This window comes from Colletotrichum orchidophilum, assembly GCF_001831195.1.
Source record: "Colletotrichum orchidophilum strain IMI 309357 chromosome Unknown Scaffold_2.1, whole genome shotgun sequence".
Lineage (NCBI taxonomy): Eukaryota > Fungi > Ascomycota > Sordariomycetes > Glomerellales > Glomerellaceae > Colletotrichum > Colletotrichum orchidophilum.
This window is the reverse complement of record NW_019172958.1, coordinates 219,810-232,696: the sequence shown is the minus strand read 5'-3', so window position 1 is coordinate 232,696 and position 12,887 is coordinate 219,810. Positions and strand designations below refer to the sequence as shown.

At 47.2% G+C, this 12,887-nt stretch overlaps 5 protein-coding genes across 5 annotated transcripts; 3 read left to right on the top strand and 2 right to left on the bottom strand.

Annotated features, from left to right (window-relative positions):
* Positions 1–261: 261 nt before the first annotated feature.
* Positions 262–2,074, top strand: CORC01_00207 (RNP domain-containing protein; the record flags this gene model as incomplete). The annotated part of the gene is made up of 7 exons (XM_022611865.1): positions 262–466; positions 526–592; positions 756–849; positions 911–1,063; positions 1,130–1,181; positions 1,271–1,737; positions 1,787–2,074. The coding sequence occupies 7 exons, from the start codon at positions 262–264 to the stop codon at positions 2,072–2,074; spliced, it is 1,326 nt and encodes a 441-aa protein (XP_022481490.1).
* Positions 2,075–3,165: 1,091 nt separating this feature from the next.
* Positions 3,166–3,387, top strand: CORC01_00206 (uncharacterized protein; the record flags this gene model as incomplete). The annotated part of the gene is made up of 1 exon (XM_022611864.1): positions 3,166–3,387. The coding sequence occupies one exon, from the start codon at positions 3,166–3,168 to the stop codon at positions 3,385–3,387; it is 222 nt and encodes a 73-aa protein (XP_022481489.1).
* A 442-nt stretch (positions 3,388–3,829) lies between these two features.
* On the bottom strand, positions 3,830–4,376 carry CORC01_00205 (signal recognition particle 14kD protein; the record flags this gene model as incomplete). Its single annotated transcript, XM_022611863.1, has 3 exons — positions 3,830–4,128; positions 4,188–4,266; positions 4,350–4,376. The coding sequence occupies 3 exons, from the start codon at positions 4,374–4,376 to the stop codon at positions 3,830–3,832; spliced, it is 405 nt and encodes a 134-aa protein (XP_022481488.1).
* An 864-nt stretch (positions 4,377–5,240) lies between these two features.
* CORC01_00204 (MIF4G domain-containing protein) lies at positions 5,241–7,742 on the top strand (the record flags this gene model as incomplete). The annotated part of the gene is made up of 1 exon (XM_022611862.1): positions 5,241–7,742. The coding sequence occupies one exon, from the start codon at positions 5,241–5,243 to the stop codon at positions 7,740–7,742; it is 2,502 nt and encodes an 833-aa protein (XP_022481487.1).
* A 623-nt stretch (positions 7,743–8,365) lies between these two features.
* On the bottom strand, positions 8,366–10,252 carry CORC01_00203 (dihydrolipoyl dehydrogenase; the record flags this gene model as incomplete). The annotated part of the gene is made up of 4 exons (XM_022611861.1): positions 8,366–8,983; positions 9,041–9,825; positions 9,880–9,938; positions 9,993–10,252. The coding sequence occupies 4 exons, from the start codon at positions 10,250–10,252 to the stop codon at positions 8,366–8,368; spliced, it is 1,722 nt and encodes a 573-aa protein (XP_022481486.1).
* Between the last annotated feature and the right edge of the window lie 2,635 nt (positions 10,253–12,887).

The following is a 12,887-nucleotide window of genomic DNA, read 5'->3' as shown; positions in this document are numbered from 1 at the left end:
GATACCTTCCAAACCCAGCCCTATGCCAATCACTTCTCGCCAACGTCAAGCGATTCTGGAAATACCAATACAGTCATCTGGGCCTATGCGCTTCGGCCAATGGCGACGTTCATCGCTAACTTGCAACAGCGGGAGAGATCTCGATCACCTCGACGTGGACGTTCACGCAGTCCCAATCGCGCATCCAGACGTCGTTCCTTTTCCCCCCGGAGCCGATCCCGTAGTAGAGACGAATACCGCGGAAGGAGAGACCGTTCCCCCATGACTGGAACCGGCGCTCCGTCTGGAGGATCTAGCACTGGCTACGGAGGAGCACCGCCACACCGATCGTATGAGGAGCGCGCAGCCGCCCGAGAGCAAATGATGAGCAATATCAGGGAGACGTCTCAGCAGGATCGTCGCGTCTACGTCGGCAATCTTTCCTACGATGTGAAGTGGCATCATCTCAAGGACTTCATGAGACAGGGTAAGTGTGGTTCTTGGCGGATTGGCCTAGGCTGCGTAAGCTGACTAGCCGTGGTGCAGCCGGAGAGGTTCTCTTCGCCGACGTGTTATTACTTCCAAATGGAATGTCGAAGGTGGGCTTCTACACGTAGTCTATGGCTGGTTTTTCTTTTGTGGACTCTTCCCTCTGGCTATTGATGGAATCGTTGGATTGACGGGTTGGGACTTGTGTCCGTGGGTGTATGTAGGGATGCGGGTAAGCTTATGTTCCACCGCCTGGCTAAGTGCGAGTGCTAACGGCGAACTCTCAGAATTGTGGAATATGCGACGCGGGACCAAGCCCAGAACGCTGTGGCCACGCTCAGCAACCAGAACCTCATGGGTCGACTTGTATACGTTCGAGAGGTACGTCTTGGCAAGCCAGTGTGTGGTTTCTCGCGGATGCGGTCTAACTGTGGTTTCTTAGGACCGTGAAGCCGAACCCCGTTTTATCGGCGCCACTGCTAACCGCGGCGGCTTTGGCGGTGGTGGAGTTCAACCCGGTGGCTTCGGGGGGGGTGGCGGCGGTGGCGGCGGCTACAACCCCGGTGGTGGCAGCCGACAGATCTATGTGGCTAACGTTTGTTTCCCCTTGTTATGGCGATCGATCCCAACACTATCCGACACTGACTGAACTCGTTCACAGCTTCCTTACACCGTGGGCTGGCAAGACCTGAAGGACCTGTTCAGACAGGCTGGTAAGTAGAACACTCCAAGTTCCTTTGCTGAATAAAGCTTTTGGCATCCCACTCAATGATCTCTGCCGACTCACTATCCAATGTGTTAGCTCGCAACGGAGTCGTCATCCGCGCCGATGTTCATCTAGGACCAGATGGTCGTCCTAAGGGATCCGGAATTGTCGTATTCGAGAACCCTGACGACGCCCGCAACGCGATTCAGCAATTCAATGGTTACGACTGGCAGGGGCGTCTCCTCGAGGTTCGCGAAGACAGATTCGCTGGCGCCGGAGGCCCTATGGGCTTTGGAAATCGAGGCGGCTTCGGCGGTGGCATGCGAGGAGGTTTCGGCGGCGGCTATGGTCGAGGCGGCTTCGGCGGCGGCCGCGGTGGCTTCGGCGGTGGTGGTTACGGTCGTGGAGGCTTCGGCGGCGGTGGTCCCGGCCCAGGTGGTCCTGGTGGTCCTGGTGGTCCCGGCGGCTTCGACGCTGGCAATGCTCCTTCGGTGCCTCCAAACCCTTTCACTGACTACGCCACCGCGGGAACCGATCGCAGCGAGATCATCTACACACGAAATGTAGGTCTATTTGCTCGCTCCGTGAGCAAACCAGGCTGACAATCGATAGCTTCCCTGGTCCACAAGCAACGAGGATCTCGTTGAACTTTTCACGACTATCGGAAAGGTTGAGCAGGCCGAGATTCAGTATGAGCCGAGCGGTCGATCGCGCGGAACGGGTGTAGTCCGTTTTGATTCCGCAGAGACCGCAGAAACTGCAATCGCCAAATTCCAGGGGTACCAATATGGTGGCCGACCATTGGGACTGAGCTTCGTCAGATACCTCAACGCTCAGGGCGGTGGTGACAGCATGGACACCGATGTCCACGCGGGCCTGACGCAAGATCAGATCATGTAAAAGGGTTTTGAATGATGTGGTGCTTCGGCGACTTGGCATCCGAAAGACCGGGCCGTAGCTCGCTCGTCAATCCGGACACGGGCAGAAACCCTGTCATTCGATATGGCAAGCCATCATTCAACAACCTGCAAAATTATTCTTGTACTCGGTCCATGAAACGGTACACCTTTCCTTTCAGATGTCTTTGATTTTAAAATGGCAAAATTTTCTTTTCGAGTTGCATTTCGGGTTTTCAAGGCGGAACGGACTGAGACATACTTGGTTGCAGCGCAGAATTCGTCGACCATTCCGAAACGACTCTTCTATGTAACGTCGTCGTTATCAGTTACCTACGAGGGTCACATCTACCTCAGTAGTACGGTCATTGCAGACAGGTACTCCAGCAGCTTTCTACTCAAACTGGATGCGGGCTTTTGAGAAAAAAGTTATCCTTCGATAGGGACGCGTGTCTAAGTCCAGCCAGCCGGGTAGGAGGTGAGCAAGACACGCCTCTGCCTTGAATGTATTTCGAATAGAACTCAAATTCAAGAACGGTGGAGGTTGCCGTCTGTCAGAGTGAGACTGAAGACGGCGGTATAGTGAAGTGGAGGAAAAGCGGCCAAAACGAATGTGGCGTGTGGAGAGCGCTTGAAATTTGACATGCCGGGCCTTCGGTCGCGAGGAGAACAGTGGCATTGCGTGCGTGTAATACACAATTCGCTGGCCTGGACCGCCCAAGGTCAGGAGTGATGCCTCCAGGGGACAGGCGCCACATACCGGCAGCGGATGTGCCATAGCCAATGTGTATTCCACTTTCAAGTGACTTGCTTGTCAACAAACCGTGGTACAAACCCAGTATAGTAGCAACCACACTCAGCGGCCCTGATTTTGCAGTCAACCCCGCGTGAGCTGAAACGTGAATAAGTCAATTATCCCAGTCAGAGCCTGGATTCAAGTTTGAGAACATGATTCTGCATTGCCCTGCTCCTAGATATATGAAGCAAACGTTCCTTATGCCTAACGCGTTCCCTTGCAATACGTTAAACTCTGCTCGGAGAACAGGAAATCACATTTAGTCTTGGTTGTATCCGCAATATACGGAGGCTACACACATGTGCGAACTCCACCTTTACTGGTGTCCAGGGTGCGGGTCGAGGTGGCAGAGACGCAAGAGACTAGCGAGTTGCGAGGGCAGCGATCAGGCTTCCAAGTGCCCAGAGAGTCTCTGCATGTATGTCGGAAATCCCAAGAGGCCTAGGCGAGGCGAGTGCGAGACCTGCGCGAGTGTAAGAGAGGCTGTTGGGGGGTTTGGCGAAGAGGTATATTTCACATGAGGCGGCTTCATCAGTTGTCAGGCACAGCATGGCAACCAACGCAGTGATAGTATAGTCCATAGTACAGAGCCTCTTGACTGAGAGCGCATTGCTGGCCAGAGAAGGCTCAGCCGTCATGGGTCCCATGCGTACCGAGGGTAGGTTTTCCACCTGCAAAGTGCTCTTTCTACAAAGACCTTGGTCGTCTTCTATAATCCTCTGGCAGAGACCCAGAACACTTCGGCAGCATGACGGGAACACACCCGTGCCTACCGTCGAGTCCGGGGCGATGGGTGCCAGGCCCTGTGCCAAAAGCGTTCAAGGAATGCGCGTGATGTCCGTTCCCCAGCTCTTTCGCCCCAGCAAAAAGTCTTTACTGCCTTTTGAAGCACAAACGATAATGGTATATAACCTCACTGTATGTTTGGCGCCCAATAGGAGGCATGGTCATGCTATTCTTCCCTCAGGCCGCAGCGAGGACCGTGACTGCACCTCCCTTCTTCTTTCTCGCCTTGGCCTTCTTCTTGCTCCTATCTCGGGGTTTAAGTGCCACCATACCTCCCTTGCAGATTTCGGCGTAGCTGGCGTAGAAGGAATCCAGAGCCTCGGGTCGGACAATTGTCGACAGCTTGATCTTGTCGTCTCTGTGTTTCTTCGACTTGCCGTTCGTTGCGCGCACAATCACAGGGAGTGGTTTTGCCGGGTGGAGATCGGGGAAGGATTCGCTGGCCGATGGCAAGGATGCCTCTTGGCCGTAGGATACTAGAGGAAACGATGAGTCTTTTGATGTCTCGGGTGCGACTGCGAGGTGGCGGACACACATCGTTTCTGAACGAGGAATATCGAGCCGTGGCCTTTTCTCTTGCGCTGTTCGAATAGCTCGGCCAACTTGCCAAAAAACTGCAGCTAGATGGTTAGCAAGATAATTGATTGATAGACTGGATCATCAAACATGGCAGGGACGAAGTGGAATTACGTATTACCTCTTCATGACTTAGGTGGGCTGACATGGTCACCAAGAGCCTCTGGCGTCATGTGTAGGCAGATGAAGCACCACGACAATAGAATGATACGGCTGTGCGATGGGAGGCTTCGTTAGAGACGCCGAGAGGGGTGGGGATGTCGATGTGCGAATGGCACCAAGTTGGGTTGGTGACAGCGAACCTGGCTGCCGGAGTGGTTTTGCGCGGCCTTTGTCAGCCCCCGCAGCAAGGCTGATGAACAAAGCTGACTGCAGTCGTGTGGTGGACGTTTGATTTTCAATTTCAATGTAGAGTACGGATACCTAGGTGCTACGTGCCTATATATTTCGTTATGTGGGGCCATGGCAAGGTTTGTTTACCTTTGATAATAGTGGATTTTCGCTTTTATAGGCTGTGAGAATGGGCCATGATCACTGCCAAAGTCCTAACCCAGGAGAGTTTTTCTACCAAGTAGCTATTGAAGTCACTGGCTTGATGAAAGTTTCAAAAAATGTTCTGAAAAAAAGTTGTATATCGAAATATATCTGGACAATTTTAACTGTGATGTGATTATACTTCAAATAACCAATTATAAATTTTATTGAACCTGCTTATGTGAGTGATATTTGTGAGCTAAGTAAGTGGGGGTGCGATGTTGGGTCGGTGAATCGATGCAACTCGAAGTGGTTGTGCCCCGCTAAAAAGTTTCTCTCGACATGGGTGCAAGTCCCAGCTGAAGACTTTTGTATCATGAATGGCTGTGCATATCTCCCCACTCCGGTTCTGTTGGCTTTTCTCACTGTCTATTACCTGTTCACCACGCGAGTTTCTGCATTATTCGACGATCCCTGTTTTTGTTACTACTGCGAATACCAGAAACGTGGTTTTCCATCTCACAGCCCAACCGACGATATGCCTCCCAAGCCACTCGCCTTACCCACGCAGCTGCTAAAACAGATTGGTGCGCCGGAACAATCTGCCACCTCGAGGTCCAATCCTCGTTGGAAGAGCCAGGGACAAAACAGAAAAGATCGACGGAAAGCCGACAGACACTTAAAAAAGCAGCGACAGTCATCAACGCAGCGGGACCATCTTTCACGGAACCAACGTGTTGTCAGCAAACAGGGAAAGGACCACGATGGCGGACGTACTTTCGACGAGCCGGAAGAGCCAACCCCGAAAAAGCGCAAGCGAGAACATATAAGCAGAAATGAAGACGAAGACGAGTCACGGCAGCCTTTAGCATTAACACAGCCTTCCCGTGTCGTTCAGGAAAGGCTAGCCAAGGATGACGCCGAAATCGAGCAGCTTGAGCGCAAGCTGGGGTTGAAGAAGGGTCGGAAGTCGATTCCTAAGGCCTTCAAGGATGACGGACTTGACGAATTGCTTGGCGATCTTAACGATGGCAGCGAATCGGACGAAGGGAGCCGCAGAGTCAAGAGCGAGGCCGAAGAATGGCTTGCGGCAAAACGAAGAAAAGCGGTCTACGGTTTAGCGAAGTTCCGGTCTACTACGGAGAGCGACGAAGGAGACGAAGACTATATGGGTTTCACAGACGAAGAGACATCAGACGACGAGGATGACGACAATGATGTGGCCATGAGCATGGTAGATCAGGGCGATTCCGATGACCAGAGTTCATCAAGGGGCTCTGAATCAGAAGACGAAGAGACTGTCCGAGAAACCAAGCCCATCAGAGAAAATCCCTATCTTCCACCAGTCTCAGCTGGCACACAGCTTCCCAAGTACATCCCGCCGTCGTTGCGAGCAGGATCTGGTGGCGATGCAGGTCTTGAGGCTCAAATCCGAAGGAAGTTGCAGGGTCCTGTTAACAGAGTCGCTGAAGCAAACTTGATATCGATTGTTGGTGAGATCGACAGGATTTATCAGGACAATCCGAGGGGCCACATGAACAACATCTTGACAAGCCTACTTATGGCTCAAATCTGCGACCCTACGAGCAAGCCTGACACTCTACTCGTCCTCTCCGCCGGCTTCGTTGCTGCCCTTTACAAGGTCATTGGCATCGATTTCGCCGCGCATTTTCTCACCACCGCTGTTGAGCGTTTCCAAGAAGAGAGGAATAGGGCAGTAGTGGCGGCCAAGGAGGAACGCATACCCACCAAAGAGACGTCTAACCTGCTCACAGTGCTTGCGGAAATGTACATGTTCCGTATTGTCGGCAGCAACCTTATTTTCGACTTTGTGCGGCTCCTCCTCGGCGATCTATCGGAACTGAACGCCGAGCTCCTACTGCGGATTGTTCGCGTAGCAGGACCTCAACTTCGCAAGGATGACCCGTTAGCGCTGAAAGATATCGTCAGCTTGATTCGTCCGGCGGTATCCAAGATTGGGGAGAGCAACTTGACCGTCCGCACTAGGTTTATGATTGAGGCCATCAGTGACCTCAAGAATAACAAGATCAAGGCCGGCGCACAGGATCTGGTTATTCTTGGTGAGCATGTAACGCGCATGAGAAAGGTCTTGGGTTCTCTTGACACGCAGAAGATCAGAGCATCAGAACCTCTACGTATCGGTCTGAAGGATATCGAGAACGCAGACAAGACGGGCAAATGGTGGCTGGTAGGTGCCAGCTGGGCAGGCCAGGGTACGCAGGAGGCAGCTAAGGATGACAAGAAGGTCGCAGCCACAGGAGATGTTGACGATGTGGCGGTTGCGGATGCTGATGATTTGGCGACCCGCGATCACACGCAGTTGGCAAGAGAGCAAGGGATGAATACTGACGTACGACGGGCCATCTTTATCGCGCTCGTTGCTGCCGCCGACTATAAGGACGCATACATGCGAATCCTTAAGCTACGGCTCAACAAATACAACAGACGCGAGGTGCCAAACGTGCTGCTTCAGTGCTCGGGAGCACAGCAACACTATAACCCTTTCTATACGTTGGTATCCAGAAAGTTTTGCATGGATTCACGGATCAAGCATGCATTCCAGGATACCTTGTGGACGCTGTTCCGTAGGCTCGGTGAACCGCTGTTCGGAGAGGAGGCCGAGGAGGAAGACGAGGAGGGGGTAGACGACCGGCGGCTTATCAATACTGCAAAGATGATGGGAAGTTTAGTTGCCGATGGCTCTGTCGGTCTTGGAATCCTCAAGCCGCTCAATCTGGCCTATATCAAGGAGAAGACGAGCTTATTCGTCGAGGTGCTACTCATTACTGTGCTTCAAGAGTGTAGTCACGTCAAGGGCAAGAGCGTGGAGCAGGCCCTTGGAGTGCCCTTCGGCAGCGGGTTGACGCCGGCCCTTGCAAGAAGTGTAGGCTATTTCTTGCGCAAAAAGGTACGGGTCACAGATCTTGTCGGCGGCAAAAAGGAAACTAGAAAGGTCAAGGAGACGTGCAAAGTGGCGGAGGCATTGCTACAAAAGCCAGACATAGGCGGAGATCAGTAAATTAACAGCCTGAACATGAGATAAATATTTATATATTTACTACAATGAGCTAAGCATGATACAACCCCGTTGCGCTCATGGCTGAGTCTTAGCAGTTCTGCCCTTACTGTCTGCCGATTCTCGCAGAAGCTGAAGATAGCTGCGAGCGAGTACGTGATGTTTATTCTGAACCCCTACCGGATACAATCATCACATTTTACATTTTCTTTTTTACCAATCACATAACTGGAGTTGTCATGGACAAAGGATATAAATGCCGAGACCGGCTCTGGGTATGGGTTCTCTGGCATAGCCAGCCATGTGTCACAGCCGGCAGGGAGCAATGTCGGTGTGCGATCAAACATGCTTCAGCAGAGAGGCATCCTATCTATGTTCATAGTGCTAGATATCTATCCGAAGAACCTAGATCACGAGTGTAAACCTAGGACGTTTGATGTGACGGCGGGTCTCTTTCCTGAATGATAACCTTTCAGCTGGCGTAAAAACTTATGCTTATGCTACAAACTACCTTTCGAACTTCTATCCGCTATCCCTCAGGTGATACAAATTACATGCTTCGATTGTCGTTATTTCAGGACGCCAAAGCTTTCCCACACCCCCACTATCGTTATTGCTGACTGGCCTTACATGTGGATTGGCTTCGAGTAAGTGGCCATGGCCGCCTCTTTGAAAGCCTCAGCCAGAGTGGGGTGAGCATGACAAGTTCTGGCGATGTCTTCGCTGGATGCACCATATTCGAGAGCTAGGGTGGCCTCCGCAATCATTTCGCCAGCGTTGGGACCGATAATGTGAACTCCCAAAATTCTGTCCGTTTCAGGATCAGCCAGCATCTTGACCATACCCTCAGTGTCCAGGTTCGTCTTGGCGCGGGAGTTGGCGCTGAAAGGGAAGGAGCCGACTCGATAAGGGATGTCTTGCGACTTGAGGTCCTGTTCGCTCTGGCCAACCCACGCAACCTCGGGGTGGGTGTACATGACGGACGGGATGACGCCGTAATTGACGTGGCCGTGGCCCTTCTTGATGTATTCGACGACAGCAACAGCCTCTTCCTCGGCTTTGTGCGCCAGCATGGGTCCAAAGGTGACGTCGCCAACACATCGGATGTGAGGAATCTTGGTGCGGTACTCGGAATCGATAATGACACGTCCTCGCTCATCAAGGTCTAGACCAATGTTCTCCAGGCCCAGTCCGCCAGTGTAAGGTCTGCGGCCGATAGCGACTAGGACGACGTCGGCGTCGAGCTATTGAAGTAAGTCAGCAACTTTCGGCGTTCAAACAATTCACGCAATAAGTCTTACCGTCTCCGGCTTGCCACCCTTGGCAGAATCAACCTCCAGCTTGACCTTGTCGCCGCCCTTGTCGCCGCTGAGGACCTTGGTGCCCGTCTTGAAGGTAATGCCCTGCTTTTTGAGGATTTTTTGAGAGCTCTTGGCAATCTCAGCGTCCATTCCGGGGCCACCAATCTGGCCGAGGAACTCAACAACGGTCACCTTGGAACCGAGACGAGACCAAACGGAAGCCATCTCCAAGCCAATGATGCCACCACCAATGACAACAAGGGACTCCGGAATTTTATCGAGAGACAGCGCACCAGTGCTGGTAACGACGCGCTTCTCGTCGATCTCGAGACCAGGGAAGGGAGTAGCCTCGCTACCAGTCGCAATCAAAATGTTCTTGCCCTTGACAGAGGTCTCGCCACCGTCGTTGAGAGAGACCTTGATCTCGTTCTCGTTGACGAAAGTGCCAGCACCTTTGATATATTCGACGCCATTCTTCTTGAAGAGAAATTCGACGCCCTTGGTCAGTCCGCCAACAGCGGTGTCCTTGGCCTTCATGAACTGCTCTAGGTTGATCTGGACGTCGGAAACATCGATGCCGCGGTTCTTGGTGTCGTGTTTGATAGTGTGGTAAAGATGAGAGTTGTTAAGGAGTGCCTTGGAGGGGATACAGCCGACATTGAGGCATGTTCCACCGAGGGTGCCTCGCTTTTCAATACAGGCAACCTTCAAGCCCTCTTGACCGGCTTTGATAGCAGCAACGTAGCCAGCAACGCCGCCACCAATGACGACGAGATCGTTCTCCTCTAGAAACCGGTCAGTGGCGTCACAAGGACAACTTTCGGGTAAACATAACGCACCAGAGGCTGAGGCGTAGGCACGGCTCCATCTAGAGAGCTGGGGTGCGACGGCGGGCAGGCTACAAGCAGCTGTCAGCTTTGGAAGGGTGCGCCATGTCTATCAGGAGGCTTACGAGGGTTTTCGGAAAGCCGATTTGGCTGCAGCGCGCGGTATCAATCGGCTGGAGAGCATTATGACCAGTTCCGATGGATGCTCGGAGGCGGTGACAGGAGCAGAAAGAAAGACGACGGTGGTGATGGAGAGGGAGAGAATGCGCCGGGCTGTTGATGAACGGCGATTCACGGCAGGCGAGAGTGGACGGGTGGATGGGCGGATGAGTTTGGACGGGCTGCGGTTGTGCAAGCTTCGGATTGAATTGGAGCTCTCGGCCATTGGGGCACAATTTTTCGTGGCTGACGGGTACCTTTGGGCCACACCAAGGGTGGAGTAGTCAGCCGCCGCTTTTACTTCATAGCTCCTGGCTCTTCACGTTGACATACTGATGTCCGTAGAGACAACAGCTGAGGCATAAGTGGCAGGGGCACGTTGAGAGATTATTGAAGGACCACAGGGTCTTCGATTACTGTCCGGCCATACTAGAGTGCTAAGGCGTTTTGTTAGTGCTGATAAAGCGGCGTGAGGCCGATGTTGCATTCCACGACTAGTAGGCGAGCCTTTTTCTTATTACAGCGGCGTCTCCCAACGTTCTTTACTCACTGCTTTCTTATGCCGTTATCTCCCGCACTGGGGCACTATTAGCCGATGCTCGCCGACATCTCGACTTCCGACTTCGGTGCCGGTATATCCCACGGCCTTTGCTATAAGATACGGTGGGCGTTAAATAATAAGGACGCGAGTTCAAATTTTAATTCAAACTAAAAAAAAATTAAACCATACTAATTAAAGTTTTAATTTAATACTAAATAAATAAAAACTTTATATTTTATTTTAAAATATATAGTTTTATAAAAATATTATTATTTAATATTTAAAATAAAATTATATAAATAAATATATTATTATTAATAAAATAATACAAGAATATTATTATAAAAAGTCTAGCGTATAGTTATATATAGTTAAGGTAATACTTACTTAAATACGCTTATTAACTTATTTTTAAAGGCTTTTAATTAATATGTTTATTTAATTAATTTATAAAACATATTTTAAAAAAAAAAAATTTAAATTATTATAAGGATACCGCTGCCGCGCGCCACACTAGCTTAGCCACTATACGCTTAAGTAGCGACGGCTTAGCGAATTTTCGGCCTTACTAAACTAGGTTAAATTTTAAAAAATTAACAATAGCTTTATAAATCCTTAAACTTAAGTTTTAAAATTACGATAAGCCTATTTTTATATCTTTTTTAATTTAATATTACGATCGGCTAATCGTAATAAGGTTTATATTAATAAAAATCAAGGCTACGATATTCGTAAATAATAGTCGTTATAAAAATAGCTTTAGTAAAGCTATTATTTATAAATCGTAAGATAAGTAAGGCTTTAGTAATTAATCGTAGTTTTATTAAATAAGTTTTTAATAAAGATAGTTAAAAGTGATTATTAAATTTAATATAAGAATTAATTATTAAAAAAGTTATAAAAGTTTATTTTTAAACTTAGCTTAGACTATTTTATATATAAGTCTTAATCGTAAATATATTTTTTATAATATTTTATTTATTATTATTTAACCGTTTATTAAGCAATCGTCCGTTTTATATTTTTATAATTGCCTATTTTATTTATTTATAAATATCCGTTTTTTATTTTATTATACGATCGTAATTATATAACTTATTTATAATTTTTTCGTCCTGAGGGAGGCCGTTTAAGTTCTTATTTATTATATATATAATATAATAGCCGTTATAAGTCTTATAAGGCAGGGCCTTAATTTAATAATATATATTAAATCGTAATATTAGCTCCTCCCCTCAAAGGTTTAGTCCTTAGGCTTATAAGTAAATTATTCGTTCTTAAATTAAAGAATTATTAAGTATTTTTATTAAAATATATTAACGTTATATTAAATCCAATTAAAAAATCGAAATCGTAAATAGTTACGTTTTATTATTATTTATTATATATTATTTATTTATTTAATAAAAATATAGAAATAATACCGTATTTAAATTATCGTTTTTAGGGTATTCGTTATTTAGTTTTTTTTAATTTTAATATTTATAAAATATCTTATCGTTTAAGTATTTTATACGATATTTTTATTAATATTATTTATATTTATAAGTTTCTTAAGGACTGTTTTTTATAAGTCCCGATTAATAAATATAATAAATCGTTTAATAATAAAGTTCGATTATTTTAATTATAAAAAGTAAATAAAAGAGTCGCGGTTTTAAAAAAGAGCTATAGAGTTATAAAGAAAAGCTAAGGCTTATTAAAAAGTTTAAATTAAATTAAATAAGTCGTTATTTAAGTTAAAACGCTTTTGTTTTTAAAAGCGAATAATATTTAAAAAAAATCGTATTATATTAAAGGAATTTCTTAAGGATATTAAGAGTATTTTTTTAATAGCCTAGGAGGCGTAAATTAATAATATTTTTAATATTATTAATTAAAACGCCGTAATAGTTAAGAGTTTTAAGTTTAAATTTAATTTTAATACTCTTTAAGAAGTTATTAAGAGTTCTAAAGGTTTATAATAGGTTTTTATATATTATTTTTATATTTATAATCTTTTTATTTAATAAAGTATTTTTTACGTCTTTTTTTAATTTAGTAATCGATAACTTATTCAATTTTGTATTTTAGTTTATTAAGTTCAATAATAATACGATCTTTAGTATATAAGTTTTGTCGCAGGAGGTCTAGCGCACAGCCACGTGTGGCTGAGGTGGTACCCGCTTAAGTGCGCCTACTAACCCACTTCCTAGGCGCCCTCAGCCGGTATATTTACTTAATCGGTTTATAAAAGATTTTTTTAAAAAAATAAGCACTTTAAATTATAAAAACTACGTTTCTATACTCCTAGCTTATAATAGTTATAAGCTTAGTTTTT